The 21784-nt window shown below is 58.2% G+C and overlaps 1 protein-coding gene across 4 annotated transcripts in view; it reads left to right on the forward strand.

Moving 5' to 3' along the window:
• Nucleotides 1-3096: 3096 nt before the first annotated feature.
• Nucleotides 3097-21784, forward strand: part of SPEG (striated muscle enriched protein kinase) — a 49611-nt gene continuing 30923 nt past the window's right edge. For 3 of the 4 annotated variants that reach the window (XM_039216681.1, XM_039216683.1, XM_039216684.1), the window contains exons 1-6: nucleotides 4473-5149; nucleotides 5739-5828; nucleotides 5911-6247; nucleotides 9132-10435; nucleotides 12284-12427; nucleotides 12738-12920. In XM_039216681.1, coding sequence (XP_039072612.1) covers nucleotides 4945-5149; nucleotides 5739-5828; nucleotides 5911-6247; nucleotides 9132-10435; nucleotides 12284-12427; nucleotides 12738-12920 — 2263 coding nt within the window. In that variant the 5' untranslated portion in view covers nucleotides 4473-4944. Of the gene's footprint in view, nucleotides 3146-4153; nucleotides 4197-4472; nucleotides 5150-5738; nucleotides 5829-5910; nucleotides 6248-9131; nucleotides 10436-12283; nucleotides 12428-12737; nucleotides 12921-21784 lie in introns of those variants that run through there. The other variant, XM_039216682.1, reaches the window with a different exon arrangement.

The following is a 21784-nucleotide window of genomic DNA, read 5'->3' on the forward strand; positions in this document are numbered from 1 at the left end:
TAAGTGTTAAAAAAAAAAAAAAAAAGAGGCAGGAATACACCAGAACCTGTGTTGAGGAATATTCTGCAGTTCTCTTTTTCACCAGGAATTTGGAATGTCTGGATGAAAGGCCAGGAGGAAACTAGTATGGAGCTGGGAACGAGTGGGAAGAGTGTTGCCATCCGTTCATGCCCAGGCCTCATCAGGAAGGGGAGGAGGAACCAGAGTGGGGCAGCAGTGAGGAACCCTGGGATAAAAGAGAGACAGGAGCCGAGAAGCCCCAAAGTAGCCGAAGCCCATGCAGAAGAACTTTCCTGAAGCCATGGCAGGCTTTCTGGGAAGATCCTGAGTAGAACTTGAAATGGCCACTTCTCCAGCTATTTCTTAGAAAAGGGTCTGGGTGTGGACCGAGGAGGGAGGAAGGCTCGATGAATGAGCTTTTCCAGGAACATTTACCATCGCTGTCCCCACCATCCCCAGCTCTGCCCTCCCCACTCATTAAATCTAGTGTCTGCTGTGGGCCGGGCACTCTTTTGGGTGCTTGGGCTACATGAGAGGAGGGGAAACCCCCAAGTGCCTATTCTAGAGATTACATCCTAGTGAGGGGAGATAGACAATATGCAATCAACACAATAAGTGAAAATGTTACAGTATGTCAGAAATGCAGAGCAGGGTAAGCAACAGGAGGGGAGGGAGAAATTGGAGCTCCCAGGCAGGAAAGAGAAGAGACAAGGAGGAGAGGAGTGGGTGCATCTGGCTCTGCAGAGAGTCCATGTGAGAGATCAGGCATGGCGTGATGAGTTGGGCTTTCTCTGGAAGGGGACATGCAGTGTGGAAGTTGGAAGTCTGGATTTGGGGAAATGGCAAAGGGTGACACCTGTCCAGCCATGGAGGTAAAAGTGGGGCGATCTAGGGCCAGCAGAGGGTGGCCCGCCCTGCAAGCGTGCCCCAGGCCAGCCCTGTGGGGGTGAGCGGTGCAGACCCAGGACAGGAACACAGAATCCCACAGGCCTGTCCTTGCCCAGCTGTCCCGTCACTCACGCCCGCTGCCCATTGGTTATTTTTGCTATGGAATGTGCCAGCCCCTCGGATTCTCCTGGGGAACAGGGGCTCAAGTTACCCCCTCTCCTCACTCATCTTCCCCATCTGTGAGTGGGTGTGTTTGGGGGTGGGCAGGGAAAGCGCCTGTGGGTGTCCGGGGTCCTCTGACTGGAACCAATATGGACGCACGTGTGTATGCTCTCAGTGCACATATCTGTGCGTGCAACATTTGCCTTTGGGGTTCTGGGAAGCAGGACCACCTGTGTGCACCCAGGAGGTACAAGACATGATTTTAAACTTGAAAAAAAAAAAAGGTCCATAAACTCAAATAACTTCTGAAGCCCAGTAGAAATTGATAACAGAGAGGTATTGTTGTCAGGGGTTGAACTTGAAGGTCCGTGCCCCACCTAAAATACTGTGCAGGCTGAACAAAACTCATCAGTTGGCTCTGAATGTATTTTGGACCCCTGTTTTAAAGAAATAAAGTTAGGGGCACCTGGGTGGCTCAGTCGGTTAAGCGTCCGACTTCGGCTCAGGTCTTGATCTCGCAGTTTGTGGGTTTGGGCCCTGCATCGGGCTCTGTGCTGACAGCTCAGATCCTGGAGCCTGCTTTGGATTCTGTGTCTCCTCTCTCTGCCATTCCCTAGCTTGCTTTCTCTCTCTCTCTCTCTCTCAGAAATAAAAATAAACATTAAAAAAAAATAAAGTTAGGAGACATACTGACTCATTAGCGTGTGAGGCTTTATGGCATAGTGGCAACTCAGTCACAGTACTTAGGTTAGAATCCTGGCTCTTCTAATTGTTGGTTGTGTGACCCTGGGCAAATAACCTCTTTCTGCCTCAGTCTTGCCCTTCGTTGTAAAGACTAAATGTATTGATTCATATAAAAGTTCTTAGCACGGTGCTCAATACATACTAAGCATGCAGTAACTGTTAACGAAAATGACTTTGTAATCACAGCTCAGAAACCAGGAATGGCACTACTTGCGTATGCTGGGGTGGGGATTTGGATCTAGAGGACAGGAGTGACACAGAACCTGTATGGCTTTGGCTAAGTAACAGGACTTCTCTGAGCCTTAGTCACTTGTCAGTTAAACGGAGCCTGTTTAATGTCCATAGGGGGTTGTTGTCAATGAGGTAACATTTATAAAGTGCCTGGCACTTAGTAATTGCTTAAGAAACTTAGTTATAATGATTGTTGGGGATGGGGAGGGTTGAGTTTTGTGTAGGCAGAGTGTGCTTGGTTCTGAATGGGAGAAGGACAAAGAACGTCTGGTGAGTACACTCACCAGTGAATGGGAAGGTGGGTCCTATTTGTGAATAATAGTATCTCTGGGCACCTTAGCTGGTGTGTGTGTGTGTGTGTATGTGCGCGCGCGTGCAAGGGGTAGGGACAGAGTACCTACCATCAAGAGCTCGAAGGCCCTCTCTGACTCTGCTGAGGAGCCTGATGGTGTTGATAGTCTCCGTCCATGGCAGCATGGAGCCCCCACCCACCAGGGCTGTTGCCCCGTGTGTGACCTAGGCGCCCCCGCCCGGCGCTGTGGTCCTGCGGCGTGCTCCCGCGGTGACGAGTTCGGTACTGCCTGGCACGGGCGGAGTGTGCGCATGTTTGTGGAGTGAGCAAGTCGAGATGCGGCTGACCTTCCAGAGAGGCCCCGCGGGACGCGAGTGGGGGTGGTGTGGAGGCCGCGTCGGGCTGCCAATGAGAGGGTGGCCCGAGCTCTCATAGGGGCCACTGCACCCCATTCTGTGCCTCAGTTTCCCCATGTGCCCAGGGACTAGGAGGCAGGCGCGGGGTGGGGGTGGCAGGAGGCAGGTGAGCGCCGCCCCGGGGGAGCTCAGGGGAGCAGGTCTGGGAAGGGGCTCCGGGTGGGGTGCAGGCTGGGGGAGGGGCGGGCTCTGGACGCCGCCGCCGCCGCCGCCGCCGCCTCCTTCCCCCCGCCAGGGCTCCGGCGGCCCCGCGGCTCCTCCCGCCACCGGCGCCGGCTCCCGCCCGCTCCCCTGCTCGCCCCCGGCCCCGCCTCCGACTCCGCCCCGCCCCCGCCCGTCCCCTCCTCGCCCGGCCGCCGGCGCGGCCCCCTCCCCCGCCATGAAGAAGCTGTGGGTGAAGAAGCGTTTCCAGGTGAGGGCTCCGGGGGCGGGCGGGGCCGGGAGGGGACGGGAAGGGCCGGGCGCCCCGAGGGAGGGCGGGTCACCGCGGCCGGGCCCCGGGGGAGGGGGCGTTGGGACCGCGCCCGCCCCACCCAGCGGCCCCGGGCCGCGGCCCGGCGCACTGTGGGGGGCTCCCCAACCTGCGGGCCGCGCGCGCCGGCCCCTCCCCGGGCCGAAGGGCGGCAGCCCCCCAGTTGCCCGCGATCCCCGAGACCCCCCGGGAAGGCCCCCGCCGCAGCTCGGCGTGGAGCACCCACTGGCTTCTTGCCACCCCGTCTCCCCTAGCCTCGGTCCCACTCCGGCCCCCCGCCCCGGCTTTCCCCAGCCCCCCTCTCCGGAGCCTTCCATCTTCCCGAGCTCCTGGAAGCAACGCATAGGGATCCGCGCCGAGCGCAATAAATTCCCCAAGCCCTGCCCTGTCCTCCCCGCACCCGGGCCTCCTTCCTGCACTCGTGAGGCTACGGCCCTTGGGGGACATTGCCTTCTGCTCCCCCATCACCCTCTCCGCCCGCTTGACACCTCGTCCCCCCCCCCCAGCAGAAATCTGTGCCCTTATCCCTCCATCCCCAGTCATCCAGACACCCCCCACCCCCTTCTTCCTTCATGTCAGCCTCCTATCTTATCCCCTAGCTTCTGTCTCTTGGGGTTGTCGCTCAGGTCCCCAGTCCGGTGAGCCTCTGTCAGAGTCCCAGTATTTGACCCACAGCTTTGCTGTCCTCTCTCTCCTTCCTCCTCTGCTCCTCCCCAGAGCCAAGCTGGGTAGCCAGCTTGGAGCCCCTGCTGGGAGGGCTGAAAGGCAGGGAAGAGTGGAGATGTTCCCTAGGGGGGAAGCTGGCTGCCCCACTTCTCTGTGCATTACCCCCTGCCCCACTCCAGCCCCTGGATGAGTTTCTGCTTAATATAGAGGTTTGAGTGGGAGGTAAGGGACATCAGGAGCGAGCCTTCCCCTCAACAATTCATTCTGGCTTTTCTCTTTCAGAAAACCGGCCACTCCCGCCGGGCCTTTGGCCGACTCACCCATGGTGCGTGGACCATGGGCTCCTTGCTCTAGCCCATGCCCACTCCTTTTCTTGCTCTAGCCCATGCCCCTTCATGAGGCACCCAGGCCCCGAAGACAGCCCGTGAGATGTGGAATCCCCCAGTACACATCCATACCCACTCAAGGAGGTGCCCTGTACCCTCTGAGAGAGAACCTAACAATGGCGGGGGGGCGGTTGGGGGGGGCCTCTCACTAGCACACCCCACTGTGGGCCTGAGCTCAGGGTTCTCCATCCATGGGGCCAAGTGGGGCTGAGCTCACTGCCATCCTTTGACAACCAGCACATGGCCCCTGCTTGTCTAGCAGCACTCATAGAGAAACTGAGGCACAGAATCTGGGAGAGTTAAAAATACACCCAGGAAACTTTGCTTCTAGCCTAACCACTGGGCATTGTTGAGGGCCACTCCGAAGTAGAAGGGAGGGATCAGGAAGAGGGTACCTGTCCCGTCATGATGTAGAACAGGTGGGGAGATTGGTTTGGAAGGAAGGGTCAAAGCACAATGCAAGTATTTTAAGGAGGGTGGGCCTGCCCCCCCAATGGGGGGCCTAGGTCTGTGACTGGGCTGAACACAAGCAGACGTGTGTGTGTATACCTGTGTGCGCGTGGCCAGTGGCAGCACCAGTGAGAGTGCCGAGGGTACAGAATCTCTGGGGTGGTTGGAATAACCAGTCCACACATGCTCGCTCCCCAGCTGGGCCCAGTGGGAGCCTGCAGGCAGTCAGGATGAGAGATGCTTTGCCCATTCCGGGTGCCTTCCTCCCCCTGCCCTGTCCCCACAGGGCATTTCTGGGCACTGGGGACCCTCATGCCCCCTCTGTTCCGCCTACCCACCATGCCCTACACCGCAAAACGCTCTGATAACAGTCTGTCCGTGTCTCTCTCCTGCTGCTCCTATGGAAGCGAAGTTTTCCGCTCCTGCAGAAAGCAAAGTTACGGTAGGAAACTGGCTCCTGCCCTAGCCCTCCACTCCCCTCTCCCTGCCCGGTCCTGGCCTCTCCTCACCCTGCCTCAGCTGCACCCTGATGTGTTCCGGCTGGCTTGGGGTGGAGGACAGGCTGGCCCTGCGGTTGGTCAAGTGCCCTGACAGTACGACTCTGAGGTGACTCCCCTTTGTTCCTGGGGTACTGGAACCCACAATTTAGAACCTTGGAACCTAGGATCTTGTTATTGGGGGGGCTGCACAGCAACCTAAGCTATCACTGACAGGGGAGGAGGGGGAGGGCTGAGACCCTGGTCATCCATTAAGTGGCTGGGAGGGGGGGGATGGTAGGTGGCTTTGAGGGCACTACCAGGGAGGCAGGGGTGAGTAGCCAGGGGCGCAGAGGTGAAGCCACAGGACTGGCCTGAGCAGCCCAGGAAGGGCTGTGGGAGTGGCAAAAGAGGGGAGAAGATAGGTGTGGAAGCTGTTCTGGTGGTAAGATGGAGCCTGCTGTGGGGGGGGTGGGGTGAGGCGGGAGGAGACGCAGGGAAGAGTTGGAGTCAGAGGGAGGAGGGCCCTGCCCACACAGACCCCTTCTTCTCCAGACTCGGAGACAGGCGAGGATGACATCAGCGATGTGCAGGGGACCCAGCGCCTGGAGCTTCGGGATGACGGGGACTTCAGCACCCCCACGGGTGAGCTTTCTGGGCTGCTCTAAGAGCAGGCAGGCAGGCTTCCCACAGAGGTGCCTGGGCTTCACCGTGCTCCTTTCTCTAGGGGGCTCCGACACCCTGGTGGGCACCTCCCTGGACACCCCCCCGACCTCCGTGACGGGCACCTCAGAGGAGCAAGTGAGCTGGTGGGGCAGCGGGCAGACGGTCTTGGAGCAGGAAGCGGGCAGCAGGGGTGGCGCCCGCTGCCTCCCGGGCAGCCCAAGGCAAGCACAGGCGACCGGGGCCGGGCCACGGCACCTGGGGGTGGAGCCGCTGGTGCGGGCGTCTCGAGCTAATCTGGTGGGCGCAAGCTGGGGGTCAGAGGATAGCCTTTCGGTGGCCAGTGACCTGTATGGCAGCGCATTCAGTCTGTACAGAGGACGGGCGCTCTCGATTCACGTGTAAGTAATGGCCTCACGCAGGCCTGCACTGTTCCACCTCACCACCCGTCAGCCTCCATCCCACCTCCCCTGCACCATCCATCCCTCTGTGCACTTCTCCCCCGCCCCTCCCATCACCCTGGCCCCAGCTACCTACTCTGTCCTCCCACACCGCTGCCATCTCCCTCCTGTGCCGTCACCGCCCACAGCCTCCTGTCCCCACCAGCCCTGGCTTCCCCCTGCCATCTCCATGGTCTCGTGGACCCCCTCTGTCCCTTCCTCTGTCCCTTCCTCTCCAAGATCTCCACTTTCCCGGGGGCCCTCTCCCACCGCGCCCATTCAGGCTCCAGTTGTCCCCCAGATCCCCCCCCACCCCCCAGGGCCCCCTCCGTGCCTGCTGTCTCAGCAGCTGCTGCCTTTTCTTCTCTCTGCACATTCCTGTTCCCAATTGGGCCTTTTTCTGGGAGGAACGGAACCTTTCCGCAAGGCAGCTCCCGAGAGAGCAGGAGAGCAGGGGAGCAAGAGCGCAGCCGGGAGAGACAAGAGAGTGAGGTGGTCAGGGAGTAGATGGGGCCAGGGGCCTGGGAAGGCTGGAGGATGTGGGCTGTGTGGGAGGCGGGGGTGGGCAGGGAGGGATGGAGCCCAGGGGGCTGGGATGGGGGTAGAGGGCTGAGTGATGGAGGCTGGCAGCATGTGATGACCTGGTGGGGAATGTCTGTGGGCGATGGGGGGGGGGCAAAGGTTGTCGTGGGAGGGGGTGGTGAGGAGTGGAGGTGTTGGAGTGAGGCATTGGAGCCATTTTTGGAGACTTGGGGGCTGGCAGATACAGGGGGGAGTGCTAGAGTAGAAGAAGGGAGTGGCTGTTGATAGAGGTGTTGGGGGACATTTGAGGAGCTGAGAGGGGCCTAACTTGTGATGGGTATGAGCGTGTGGGGGAGGGGCCATCATGGAGGAGAAAGAAGGAGGCTGGTGGAGGGAGACTGTTTTGAAGGTAGTTGGAGTGGCTAGCGGTAGGCAGGGGAGAGGTCTGGGGCAGGGGAGCCTCCCTTGCTTTATCTGGTTGGCATTACCCAGGCACTCCTGGGCCCTGGACTCGCCTTTTCCTTCCCTGCCTTCCTTTGCCAGGCCTCAGCCTAAGCCCGGAGTTGCTATGGCAACTTCGGAGAAACCCATTTCCTTAGTGATGTCTGTGGTACAGAGGCTGGCCTGGAGCTCAGAACTGCCAGCAAGAGGCCTCCTCTGCTGTCCCTGATTTCTTTCCAATGCGTTACCCAGTTCCCAGAGGCCATCCCTTAGGGATTCTGCTGTCCCTTCCCCATAGTAGACTCTGCCTCCCTGCAGGTGGCTGGCTGAGATTCTGTTCCCTCAGGGCACCATGGATTGCTCTTCTACCAATCATCCTTCTCTCCCCACCCCCACTGTCAGAGGTGGGTTTTGCAGTGTGGGTGGCTGACCCAGGTAGTCTGAAACATCCTTAACACTCAGGCACCCCCTAGAACTTCTGCTTGTGGCTGGTACCCTATTCCTCCTTCCTTCTGTGCTCTCAGAATCCTAGACGTTTGCAGGGAATATGGGGTCAGGAGTCAGACCACCTGGGCTTCAGTCCTGATACCAGCCATTTCCTAGCTGTGCCACCTTGGTAAGGCACTTCTCCTCTCTAAGCCTCAGTTTGTTCATCCGTAAATGGAGGCAGTGATACTTCCTATCTGGGAGACTTGTTGTAAGGGTTAAAGGGCTCAGTGCATCTTAAGCATATTTAGTACACACTTGGCACACAGTGAGTACTCAGTTTTTAGGAAAAAAAACCCCTAAGTTTTTAGGAAGCTCTCGAGTGAGTCAGGTATGATGTTAATATCTCAGATTCCTTTCCTTGCTAATCCTTCTGTTTGAGGTCTTCCCCAAGAGTCCAGGTGGGAGAAACTGAGGCCCCGCTCTTGGGCATCAAAAGCTCTGTTGGATGAGAAGGGAACTCTGAGCTGACCGGCTCATTCCCTCTTCCTCTGCTCCCACACCCCTTCTTCGGGCCCACGCAGTAGTTATTTCTGAGCTGAGTTATTTCGGAGCATACCCCTTTGGGGAGCTTCTGTGCTGGGTGGGAGGACGGTGGTGGAGGTGGGTAAGGGGGTTCAATGGATTCAAGGTAATTTTCCCAGAGGCAGGACAAAGTCAGAGGCCTGTAATGGGGGCAGATTGATCAAACGGAATGGGAACCTGGGTGCTCTAGTCTCCCACCCCAGGGGCTTCAGCTGCCACCTGCTGTGTTGTGCCAGCACTGGTGAGGGGCTTAGGTGTGAGTAGGTGCTAGGTAGTCCCTGGGATGGGGGTGTTGCTCCCCGGAGGCTAGTGCCTATTCTTGTAGAGGCCACTGTGAAAGGGGTATGTCTCGCTAGGATGGGCAGGGCTGCCGGGGAGGGGGGGGGCTGCTGGGGGCAGGAATGAGTGGGAGGCTGCATTCCTGAGAGGGCCCCTCCCCATCCAACCCTCCTGTCTTTCTTCACCATCATTTGGGTCCTAAGCTCATTCTTTTCTCTCCCACCGCTCTGTTCTGGGTTTTTTTTTGGTTTTTGGTTTTCTTTTTTCTTTCTTTCTTTCTTTCTTTCTTTTTTTTTTTTTTTTGCTGTTTCCTAGCTTTCGGGGCTGGGGGGAGGGGACTGGTCAGCGCCCGGGAGGCTGAGTCTGTACTTGGGCCCAGCCACCAGCCCGATCTTCTGGTGCCAGGGCTGCCAGCCTCTCCCCAGCACCTGCTATGGCTGTGCCTTCCTCTTGGGGGGAGGGGGCAGAGGGTCTGACCCATGTCACCTCCAAGCCTTCCCAGCATGCCCCACCGTCCAATTCCTATCACGAGCTGAAGGTCTAGGAGGGGAGACGCCTAAATCTTCTACCCCTCTTCCTCTTGGTTCCGCAGCAGCGTCCCTCAGAGCGGATTGTACAGGGAGGACCCTGATCTTCAGCCTCAGCCGGCCAGTGAGGCCCCGCGTCGCCCCGCCCTACCGCCTCCCTCCAAATCCGCACTGCTGCCCCCACCGTCCCCTCGGGTGGGTAAGCGGCCCCCGCCGGGACCCAGCGCCCAGCCCCCGGCCACCCCCACCTCGCCCCACCGGCGCACGCAGGAGCCCGTGCTGCCCGAGGACGCCACCGCAGAAGAGAAGCGAGGGAAAAAGTCCAAGTCGTCGGGGCCCTCGCTAGCGGGCACGGCCGAATCCCGGCCCCAGACGCCGCTGAGCGAGGCCTCGGGCCGCCTGTCGGCACTGGGCCGCTCGCCCAGGCTGGTACGTGCCGGCTCCCGAATCCTGGACAAGCTGCAGTTCTTCGAGGAGCGACGGCGCAGCCTGGAGCGCAGCGACTCGCCGCCGGCGCCCCTGCGGCCATGGGTGCCCCTGCGCAAGGCCCGCTCGCTGGAGCAGCCCAAGTCCGACGGCGGAGCGCCCTGGGGCACGCCCGGAACCTCGCAGGAGGAGCTCCGGGCGCCGGGGGGCAGCGTGGCAGAGCGCCGCCGCCTGTTCCAGCAGAAGGCGGCCTCGCTGGACGAGCGCACGCGGCAGCGCAGCCCGGCCTCTGACCTTGAGCTGCGCTTTGCCCAAGAGCTGGGCCGCATCCGCCGCTCCACGTCGCGGGAGGAGCTGGTGCGCTCGCACGAGTCCCTGCGCGCCACGCTGCAGCGGGCCCCGTCCCCTCGAGAGCCTGGCGAGCCCCCGCTCTTCTCCCGGCCCTCCACCCCCAAAACCCCTCGGGCCGAGAGTCCCGCCGCCGCCCAGCCGCCCCCTCCGAGCGTCACGGGGAAGCCCGGGGACGAGCAGGGGAGGCCCAGGAGCCGCGGGCCGGCGGGCAGGACAGAGCCGGCGGAGGGCCCGCAGCAGGAAGTCAGGCGCCGGGACCAGTTCCCGCTGACCCGGAGCAGAGCCGTCCAGGAGTGCAGAAGCCCCGTGCCGCCCCCTGCCGCCACCGATCCCCCTGAGGCCAGGACGAGAGCGCCCCCGGGGCGGAAGCGGGAGCCCCCAGCGCAGGCCGTGCGCTTCCTGCCCTGGGCCACGCCGGGCCAGGAGGGCGCTGCAGTGCCCCAGACCTTGGAGAAGAACAGGGCGGGGCCTGAGGCCGAGAAGAGGCTGCGCAGAGGGCCGGAGGAGGACGGTCCTTGGGGGCCCTGGGACCGCAGAGGGGCCCGCAGCCAGGGCAGAGGTCGCCGGGTCCGGCCCACCTCACCTGAGCTCGGTAAGGCCTCGGGGAGGGCTGAGAAGGTGCTCACTGAAACCTGGGTGGGAGGGCGTTTGGGGAGAGCGACGCTGCTGGGCAGTTGAAAGGGTGGGCTTCACAGGGAAAGCACAGACCCAGGTTCGAGTTTGAGTGAAGGTCTGTGGAGGTCCTCGTGCTTGAACCTGCCCGCTGGTGAGGCGGAGTGCGAGTGTGTCTTGGTGGAGGCTGGGCGGAGCCGAGATGAGAGAAAGAATGGTGCCCAGATGCCTGCCACAGGGGCCCTGGGTCCGGTGGCCAACTGGGTCAAGGAATTGCTGGGACTCTCAGGAGCCCCTCCAAGCCTCACTCCTGTGTGGGGGAAGAGATGGAAAGCCATCTCAATAAATAACGTGTCAGGCCCCTGGTAGAGGCGAGCTTTGGGCCAGCCGCCCCCCTCAGCTGTGCCCTTTCATGCCAGCACCATCCCCTGACCCACCTGTGGCCACTGAGCTCTGACCCAGTCTTTCACCAGGTCCCCTCTCTCCCGTCCTTGAATCCTTGTGTGGCTGTGCTGACTGTGGCCCGAGCCAGCCCGTGTAGCTGTCCTTTGGACGGTGGCCAACATCCAGAATGCCCCTGTTCCTAATTATGCTCACCCTGAACATCACCTGGGGGTCCACTCCTGGACGGAGGCCAAGGAAGCCATCCTTGACTCACTTCCCCCCACCGGGCGGCTTCCTCAGGCCAGATGCCTCTGTTCCCTGCTCCCAGGACACTCAGTCACAGTTGCTTTCGTTTCACTTACCATGCTGTATTTTTCGTCATCAGAATTAATGTATTTTTAATTTAAGTATTACCGTCACAAAGTTTTAAATGACAATCAGGTACCTGTCCATCGTTCTATTGGCCACATTATCGCATACCACAGTACAGGTGTTGTATTAGCTGGGTGCTTAGGGATGTTGTTTTTATTTTTTTATTTGTATGTCGGCTGTGCCAGATGTTGAGCGTTCCTTATCAGCTCCGTCTTACAGATAACAGAAGTGAGGCACAGAGAGGTTATATCATTTGCCCAAGGTTACGGAGCTGGAAAACAGCATAATTGGGATTCTCACTACTCTTTTGGCTACCTACACTGTACTTTGTCTAGCTTAAAGAATGTCACAGTTGGACCATTCTTGTAGAGGGATTCACTGCAGTGGGGTTGGAGGATATCGTTGCGTGTTCAAGCTTCCTGGAAGCAGGGAGCGCTTCTGATTTCTTGCTGTATCCCTGGAACTCGTACGGAGCTCAGTGCGCTGTAGGTACGGTATTACTGCTTGGTGGATGGTCGGAATCAAAGCTGATTCATGAGGCCTCTCACACGGCTCCTGGACCCACATGCTGCTCCTTCTTTTGAATCCGGCAGCCTCACTAATTTGACGATTTACCACATGTTGTCCTGTGACAGCGGTATTACCGCTTAAAGCTTGGGTTGCTGTTAGCTTGTACTCTGTTCACTTGGAAACGGGTAACATTTTGTGTGCTCAAAGCACTTCCTGAAACAGGGCCATCCTTGATGACTGATTTGTGGAAAGAGATGCAAGATGCGTCTCCCCCCCCACCTCCCCCCCAGTCTTCTTCCAGAAACCACGGTGACTGTGGCTGAAGCTGAGAAGTCAAGCTAACGTAGAGACCTGGCTGTTTGAGAACCTCCCTTCTGTCTTTTGCTCCCTGTTTCAGGACATTCAGGAGAGAGAGCCCTTGTTCCCCAAACCCCACCTTCTGGAAGCCTTTTTTTGTCTGGCTTTGGCTTTCTAAGATACAAGGCTGCCGTTATGCCCTCTCCCGCTGGGTCATCCCCACAGGGACCAAGGCCCCTTACCCCATCACCCATGTCTCCGGCAGAGTCTTCGGATGACTCGTATGTGTCCGCTGGAGAAGAACCCCTGGAGGCCCCTGTGTTTGAGATCCCTCTGCAGAACGTGGTCGTGGCTCCGGGGGCAGACGTACTGCTCAAGTGTATCATCACTGCCAACCCCCTGCCCCAAGGTGAGCTCCAGGGCTGGGGCCAGGCTGAGGTTGAGACAGGGAGGGGGACGTCCCCCGGCAGTCCTCCGAGGGAGGGAAAGGGTGGGGAGGGACATCTGCTTCCGGAGGCTGGCTGGACTCCTGTGTGTGTGTGTTAGGGAAGTTTCCCCAGAACCCCCTGGGAGAAGAGAGGGCAGGCCTGGGCTTCTGTGAGTGAGGGGGCAGTCCTCGGGATTCCCTAGGGTTTGGGCTCCGTGTGGGGTGAGGGGAGATTTGCTCTGGTGGACTGCTGTGGGCCATGGCTTCCAGTCACTCCGCTCCTCCCTCACAGTGGCCTGGCAGAAGGATGGGTCTGCGCTGCGCAGCGATGGCCGCCTTCTCATCCGGGCGGAAGGAGAGCGACATACCCTGCTGCTGCGCGAGGCCCGGGCGGCCGATGCCGGGAGTTACACAGCCACTGCCACCAACGAGCTGGGGCAGGCCAGCTGTGGCGCTGCGCTGGCCGTGAGACCTGGTAGGGAGCCTGTGGGGCCCCGGGCCCGGGGTGGTAGTGGTGGGTGGGGATGAGCCGTGACCCTTCCCACTCCCAGCCCAGAGCTCAGGCCCTCCACCAGCGTGCACAGTCTGTTCTCAGATGTCAGCTGCTCTGTGGAAGCATTCGAAATGGCCCAGCCTTGGAGCGGAGGCCAAATTCCCAAAGGCACGCACCAGGCCGGCCAATTCGTGAAGTCACTGAAATTTGTCTTTACGTACCCTCTAAATGCCATCCTCCATGGCATTTCCCTGAAAATGGTCCTGTGGGGAAAGCAACTTATCCTTGCATCTCAGAGAAGAAGGACCTCCCAGCTCAGAGGGCTTAAAAGCCATCAGGAGCCTTCTAAGGTCATTTCCTCTCTAGAACAGCAACCCCCCTCCCCCCTCCCCCCGCCTTGCAAAGAGACCCTCCCCCACTCCTTCGCTCCTTCTATTGAACCCAAAGCCCTAAAGAGGGGGTAGCTGAGAGCACTGCTCTGGACACGGCTGTGGCTGCGGCTGCCTTGTTTTCTGTATTTACGGAACCCCTCACTGGGAGTTGGACCACTTCCTCTGGGTATAAGCGCGGGTTCTTTCAGGTCCGGGACAGGGCCAGATTGATGTCAGTGTGTGTGGTCGGTTCTGCTCATTCAGGTTGTTGGGCCCCACGGTGTGCTGATCCTGGGCAGTGGGGGTGGGGTAGGTGGGGGTGGGCAGAAGGAAAAGACGCAGACTCCATCCTCAAAGATGTTACCATTGGGTCATCGAGCTAGGTGAGAGGACCTAGGGTGGGGGACGGTGCAGGGTGGCGGGACCCCAGTCCTCGAACATGGAGCAGACCAGTCAGTCAGTGTTATGGGGTGCTGGACTGAGAGGCGGATTCACAGCGGTAGCAGTTGGGTCTGGGCATGCCCGGAGGGGGAACAGCACATGCTGTTCTGTCCCTTTCTTTCTCTCAGCTCGACAGGAGACAGGATTAGAGAGCCTGTCGTGCTGTGGTTCCCAAGGCTCCCGCACTGTCACCATAAAAGTGGTTTTGGTGGGATCTGCCCTGAGCCCCAGCCTTGCGTTACATCCTTTTGTTTGCACCCGTCTGGCTTTGCACAACAGCGGGTCTTCATCTTCCTTAGCACAGGCACCCCTCCCAGGAGGCCACGTTTAAGCTTCCTCCTTGCCCCTCCCGCCACGCTGAATCATGCCCGGCCCTCCGTGGCACGTTTCCGTCCTTCTATCACCTCTGGGCTCTGGCTTCTGACTCAGCTCCCAACTCTCCTCAGGGGGCCTGGGGCTGGCTCCAGGACTCTGGTCAATACCTGGCTTGGGCTGAGATCTGGTAAGGGGGTGTGGGAGGGGGGTGCCCCGCTACTGGCTTGTGGCCATTTGGAAGCCTTTTAAGGTTGGGAAGGAGGCTTGGGGCAAGGCAGCTGTCAGCACTTGATGGGGAGCTCTGTGCGGGTCATACTGAACCTCCCTGTGCTTCAGTTTCCTCGTTTGTAAACCAGAGGTAATTATACCATCTTCACAGACAAAAGTAAATGTGTGAACGAGCTTTTGAACTGTAAATCTGTAGACAGACATTAGCTGTTAGCGTTATTAAGGGGTGCTTTTATGCACTGGCGCTCAGGTTTCCACAAGCCTCCAGAAATCTGCCTTTTCCTTTTCTGCCCATCCTCCAGACCGTCTGTGCCTTGGAGACTCCTCCCCTGCCCTTGACAGGCGCTCAGCCCCAGCCCCTCTGGGTCCTCGGCCCATGGTGGCATCTCTGTGCCCAGCCCCCACTGTTGGGGAGTCAGAAAAGCTTCACCTCCTTAGTCAGTGGCACCAGGCTCTGCCCCCAGAGAGCAGCCCCTGTAAGTCATGTCGACTGGGCCCCAGGACTCCCTTGGCAGAAGCAGACTTTCTTCCCCTACAAGGCACTGTTTGGTCCAGAGCCGTTGGATGAGGGCCAGTGGACCCGGAGAGCAACAGAATGGCTGGAACTCTGGGGTGGCACAGACGTTTGGCCAGGGCGGAGGGCCCCAGGCCTGGACTGTGCACAGTGAGGGGGTGGGACTGAGGGAGAGTGTCAGGCAGTTTGGCTGCCTGCAGGGCAGTTGGAGCCGCCTGAGGGAGGGACTGTGTAGTGTCTGGTAGGAAGAGACCTTCTGGAACCGTCTCCCTGTCTTGTTCCTTAACCACCCACCCTAGGACCCTGGCACCCAGGACTGGCTGTGCAGTGCCCTCTTGGCATGCCCACCCCATAAGGGCTTGTTCTGGAGAGCCCGCAGAGCTCCATTCCTGGTGTCTTTTCACATCTCCTCTCTTGTTTGAGCTATGTTGCACCCGTATACCCCTTGGGGAGGGCTGTGATAGGGGGCGATATTCCCATTAGACAGATGGGAAGACAGAAACAAGGAGAATGAAGTGATGTAGAGCTAGCACCAGGCCGGCTGCCTTTACTGAGCACCTACAATCTACCTAGGAATGTTGTAAGCTCCAGGTGACTTGGGGTGATGGAAATAAGCCTAGTGGATGGCAGATGAGAAGAACAAGAAGAGTTAGCATCTAGTGAGTGCTTCATACATACTAGGGCCCGTGCAGACTGGCGTATCACCTTTACTCTTGCCCTGTGAGGTAGGTTCTATTATTATGCCCACATTACACACAAGGAAGCTGAGACTTGGGAAGCTTCAGCAAGTTGCTCTAGAGAAATGCTGATCAATAGAACTTTCTGTGACGATGGAAGTGTTTTATAGGTGCACTGTCCAGTATGGTAGCCACTAGCCACATGTGGCTGTTGAGCCCTTGAAATGCGTCTAGTGCAACCAAGAAATTGATTTTTCTTTTCATTTACATGAATATGCACGTAAGTAGTCTCAGGTGCCTACTGCCTTGGGGTGCTCAGCTCTAGGAGGAGAGGGCCTGTCGGGGGCTGATCATGATTTGAAGCCCTGTCACTGGGTCTCCCAAGCCTATACTCCTTACCATCCCCTTCCCTGTACTCTGAACAGGTTCAAGATGAAGGTCGAATCGTGCTCATGAGCTCACACCGGCTGGGGTGGGGGCAGAGACTGTTGATGCCCTCTGTGGGTGGGTCAGATGGGGGGTTCTCTCCTTCCTCTCTCAACTCCCCATCTCTGCTGTGACTGTGGTCTAGCACCTCAGGCTCTGACAAGAGGCCCTTTGGGTGCTGGTCAGGACAAAAGGGGACATGGGGGCTCCATTCTGCTTCCTTCAGCCCTCCCTCAAGCCTAGGTCTTGTGTATTTGACCCCAAGGTTCTAGAATTTTCCAACTGAGAACTTGGCCTCTTCACATTCCCTTGGCTGGCCACAGTTTTCTCATCTGTAAGGTGAGGGTCCTTATACCTCCTGGGCTACTTACTTGGTAAGATTTCTGAGGACCTGTGGGGATGAGGATGTAGGCAAGGACATTTGGGCCAGAGGATATGGTTTTTCAGGGCTCTTTCTGGTCCCACCATATGACTGACACTGTCACAACAGAAAAGACTTTGGTTATAGCGGGTCATGAGTACGAAAGGAAAGGCATGGTGTCTGCTCCTGCCTCGTCTCCTGTGAAGGTGGTGGCTCAATGGAGGGGAAGTTGGAATGCATGTTACCCCATTGTCCATCTTTGAAGGGGGTTTGGATAGCATCTGAAAGATCAATGTGGTCCCTTGAGCAGACTCAGCCCTTCCTCCTCATCCCTGTCTACCAGAAGCAGGGTAGCCACGAAGGGTGTATCCCCAAGGCTGCTCCCTCAGACAGGGGGCTCTCGCACTCAGCCTGTGAGAAGAGTGGGGACCCAATCTACCGCAAGTGCCTACCGTTTATATAACACAGAGCAGCCCCTAGTAGTAACATGTAGAGAATTTGTTTCTATGGCAAGGTCACGCCGACTGTGTAAAATTCTCTCTGCTCTTCTTCCTTTTTTTTTTTTTTTTTAATTTTTAATGTTCATTTATTTTTGAGAGAGAGAGAGAGAGCGAGCATGAGCGGGGAAGGATCAGAGAGAGAGGGAGACACCGAATCCAAAGCAGGCGTCAGGCTCAGAGTTGTCGGCACAGAGCCTGACACGGGGCTCAAACTCACGCACTACAAGATTGTGACCTGAGCTGAAGTCAAAGGCTTAGCCGACTGAGCCACCCTGGTGCCCCACTTCTCTCTGCTCTTTGTCCCTTGCAAACCAAAGCAGAAACCTCAGCCCTGTTCTGCTTTGGAAGGGGCGATACCCACAACAGCATCCGTGCCTTCCCAGCCGCAGGCCGGCCTGCAGCCTCCTCTTCCCTCAGCCTCGCTGTCTTCCATGGTGGTGTGACCGCAGCAGACATTTAAAGGAATCCCCTCTGGAGGAGCCCGCTGAGACCATGCCTGTGGAGAACAGGCTGGGAATGATGGTCGGGCCACATTTGTGTGCTCGTTAAGTCCCGTGTGTCACCCCCTCCCTCGAAACCGCAAGGGAGCTCCCCTTTGCCCAGAGAGTGAAGGCCATGCCCCTGAAGCTGGCCTCTGCCATTGGCCCCCGAGGACAACTCAAAGGTGTCTGGAGGCAGCTGAGGCAGTGAGAGGCACCTACTGGAACTTTTTTAGGTCTCGCTTCTTTCAGTTTTACCCAGGCCTATAGCCAGCAGGTTGAACTGCGGTGGTCTGCATGTTCTTTTTTCCTCTAAAGTATTTGTTCACACGGTTTCCTCCTCAGGAAAGACTTTCCCCCTTTATCCTGCTTCAATCAAACTTTAAAAAAAAATTTGTTTCTGAGAAAGCAAGTAGGGAAGGCACAGAGAGAGGGACAGAGAATCTGAAGCAGGCTCTGTGCTGACAGCGGAGTCCAATGCAGAACTCATGAACTGTGAAATCATGATCTGAGCCAAAGTCGGATGCCTCACCGACTGAGCCACCCAGGCGCCCGTCAACCAAATTCCTAATTCCAATAATACCCCTTCCTGCAGTTACCCCATCTTCCCTGAGTCCTAAGTAATCTGCTCTCTGCGCTCCCATGGCCCTTCTTTGCCTTTCTCTTGACACTTTGTTCCTGTTCCTCTACTGGTCATGTATGTGTCTGGATTGTCACCCCTGTCCGGCGGAAGGCTCCCAAAATCACGACCATGCTTTGGCTACTTCTCAGCCCTGGTAGCCATACCCAGTGGCTCTCCTGGCTAGTCGGGGGCTATGTGGGCCACAGGGGTTGTGTGTGGGGAGATCGAGATCCATGTGACTTCCCCAGTCCCTGAAACTACCTGGGTGACATGCGGAGGCTGGGCGGGACATGCACCTGGAAAGGGTACTAACGAAGATCTGCCTAAGAGTGGAGGTTGGGATGGCGGAGGAAACCATGGAGCAGTGGTCTTCAAAGTGTGGTCCCCGGACCAGCAGCATCCACATCACCCTGGGAGTATGGTAGAGTTGCGTATGAATGTACCACCTCCATCGGAAACCCTGGGGGTGGGGTGCCTGGGTGGCTCAGTCAATTAGGCGTCAGACTTGATTTCAGCTCAGGCCACCATCTCATGGTTCGTGAGTTTGAGCCCCGCATCGGGCTCTATGCTGACAGCAAAGAGCCTGTTTGGGATTCTTTCTCTCCTCTCTCTGCCCCTCCCTGGCTGGCATGCACATATGCATGTGCACGCACTCTTTCTCTCTCTCTCAAAATAAATAAACTTAAAAAAAAAAAGAGGGGCGGCTGGGTGGCTCAGTCGGTTGAACGTCCAACTTCGGCTCAGGTCATGATCTCTAGGTTTGTGGGTTCGAGCTCCGTGTCGGGCTCTACACTGGCAGCTCAGAGCCTGGAGCCTGCTTCAGATTCTGTGTCTCCCTCTCTCTGCCTCTCCCCTGCTCACACCCTGTCTCTGTCTCTCTCAAAAAGTAAATAAGCATTAAAAAAAAGTTCTTTTTAAAGAGAAACTCTGAGGGTGGGGCTTAGCAGTCTGTGGTTTGAGCTCCATCCTGGTACACCATGAACTTTGAGAACCACTGCTGTAGAGTCAGGAAGCTTTCTCAAGGTGGGAGGCCAGGTGGTGCGGTGGGAAGCACTTGGGCTGTTCAGGTCCCTGCTCTGAAGTTCAGTGGCCGAATAAGGGGGAGCTCACATCTCAGGGTTTTTCTTCCTCCCATGAGGATCACACAGGGGTCCCTAAACTTTCATGTGCATAAGAATCACCTGGCATGCTTTTTAAAATGTGTTTTCCTGACCTCCATTTTAGGACATCTAATTCTTCAGTTCAGAGTAAGAAATTTATAGATTAAACAGGCTCCCAGGTGGTTCTGATGTGGGTGGCTACAAAGCCCTGGTGTAGAAGGCCTTTCATGTAGGTGACTGTGACTATATTTATCCTTGGGCCATCTCAAGCTGGATGCAAAGGTCTGGGGAGGGAGAGCCCTCCCGCCTTGAGGGCTCCCTCACCGTGGTATTTTCATCAAACGAGTCTGACCTGAGAACAGTTTTGAAAGGCCACACATGTGCACAGAGTCAGCATGTTTTGGGGTGATGGGGTGTGTAGGGGCAGCACTCACATGGTGGGCACTAACATCCATGTTAGGTTTAGGGGGACACCTGCTCCCCGCTTCCTGGCTGGTATAAGAATGTTTCCCACAGTGACAGCCAGGCTAGTGGGTGGAGCAGGACTGAGATACAGGGACTGGCTACAAAGATGGTCTGCGTGGTGGCGTCATTAAGAAGTGGGGTGGCACCAGAGCCTGATGTGGAACCCCAGAGGTTCTGGGAGCTGGAGACAGATCCTTCTTGCTCAATGTCTGAGCAGCTGGAGGACCCAGATTCACCTGGTCATTGGATGCCCCCAGGGTGCAGTTCCCTGTAACGCCACCAGGGGTCTCCAAGGCTCCCTGCAAACCTTGCCAATCTGCTTTAAAATCTGCTTTAATCTCTGCTCTCTGTTCCGGGGCTGTGAGCGCCCACGGTGCCATCCAACCTCGAGGTGACCCTGGAGGTCACCAAGCTCCACAGAGGGAAGGGGGCTCCCATTTTCAGGGCTCAGTATCAGCTTGTGGTCTCCGTGTCAGCTGGTGGCCAAGCTCCGAGCAGATGTTTGCCAAATACGATTCTGACTTGCCTCCCCCCGCCGACCTCAAGATAGCCAACCTGAATGGTGGGTCCCCCTCCTCTGCCATTCCCCTCCTCCTTCTTCTCTGGCAGTGCTGGGAAACACAGGTCATAGCTTGGGAATGTGGCCCTGGGCTGGGGGGGGCGGTGCTGTTAGGAGGAGGGACAAGGACATGTGACCTCTCCTCAGCAGCTCCCCCGTTATGCTGCTGATCTCCAAGCCCCTTCCCCCACCCAACTTCAGAAGGACACTAGATGTGGGGCATTAGCGGGGGAAGCAGCCCCTGCCCCATGACTGTGGGTCCTGGTAGAGCTGGTGGGGTGAGGGGCAGTTGCCAGTTGAAGGAGGAGGGGTGGGTGGTGCGGGGCCAAGCCTACCATGGCAGAAGCGGGGAGGCAGAGGTGGGATTCTGGCCCCCTCAGGTGTAGGGGGGTGTTTCTGGGAAGAGACTGAAGGTCCTGACAGTTCCCTGATTCTCAGCACCAGAGAAAACAGGGGATGGCCTGGCTCCAGAATTTGAGGCTTGTCAGCACATTCCCACGTGGGGAACAAGGGGCGTCACAGGGGCCACCTGCCATCGGTACCTCATCTGGTGGATATGTCGAAGTGAACGGGTCAGGGCAAGCATCTTGGGTGCTGCAGTGAAGTAGCACCCTCATCTTTCCCTGGGGACTGAGGGCCCCGCACTTTGAGTCAAGGTACCACAGAGGGGGCTTTGCTCTTATCAAGGTCTAGAAACTGTAGAGAGAGGAAAGGCAGATCCTGCTGCTTGGGAATGAGCAGGGTGGCTAAATCCAGCCCGGCTGCGCTCTGCCCCTCCCCTCTCCTCCCCCTCCACCCCAGGCCCCGGCTGGGCTGCTTGTGGTCTCAGCCGGCACCACCTTCCCAGCCAGCTGCCTGCCTGCCTGCCTGCCTGCCACCGAGCCTGTCCCTGCCTTGCCAGCCCCCACCTCCTCCTTTCCCTCCTCGGGCACCTTCCCCTCCCCCAGGCCCTCCGGTGCAGAGCTTCCGAGTGAGTGGGGTGGGCAGGCTGGGCTCTGGCTCCCCGGGGAGCTGGGTGGGGTGGGCAGTGGGCAGGCGGCAGGAGGGCCTGGTGCCAGGGCAGAGGCTTCGGGACAGGCACAGCCTGGGGTCTGTGTGCAGAGTCTCGGGTGAGTTGGGGTGCAGCCCTGTTGAGGGGGGGCTGGGCCACAGGGGCTTGGGGTGGGGGAACCAGGAGGAGGGGCCAGGGGGCTGTGGCAGATTCATGTCTGTATTTGGTAGTCGGATAGGAGCCAGCTCAGTGAGGCTGGGCCCCTGGCCAGTTGCAGGGGAGGGCGTCAGGGCCCTGGGGACACCCCTCCCCCAAAGCAGACACTCGTGCCCCCCTCCTCTTCCCGGCCTGAGCCGCCCTTCTCTGTGGATCGCTCAAACTGCTTTTCCATCCCCTGAGTGTTTTGGGGTCCATGCTCTAGGCCTGGGGTCAACAGGTGCCCCTGGGGTATTTGGGGCAGGAAGCTGAGAAGGGAGAGGGGGAAGGGCAGGCTGGACAGTGCCGCCTCATTGGCCCTGGCACCGTCCGGATGGGGCTTGTCTGGGGTGTGTGTTCCTGTGCACCAGGCCCAGCTCACCCAAGAAACGGGTCCCTAGCTGTGCCACTCTGGGGACCATCTGCATTAGGAGCCTGCAGCTCCACGCCAGCGATGTGGGTTCCCTGCTCTGGTGGAATCCCAAGTCTCCTATCAGGCCCAGGCAGCAGGCCCTCTGGTGCCTGAATCCCTTGTCCCAGGCTGTTCCCTGTGGTCCTCCCACCCCGGAGGGTCAGCAGCGTCAGTGTTAGGAGAGTCTGTG

Source organism: Hyaena hyaena, unplaced genomic scaffold, assembly GCF_003009895.1.
Source record: "Hyaena hyaena isolate Hyena2069 unplaced genomic scaffold, ASM300989v1 scaffold_650, whole genome shotgun sequence".
NCBI lineage: Eukaryota > Metazoa > Chordata > Mammalia > Carnivora > Hyaenidae > Hyaena > Hyaena hyaena.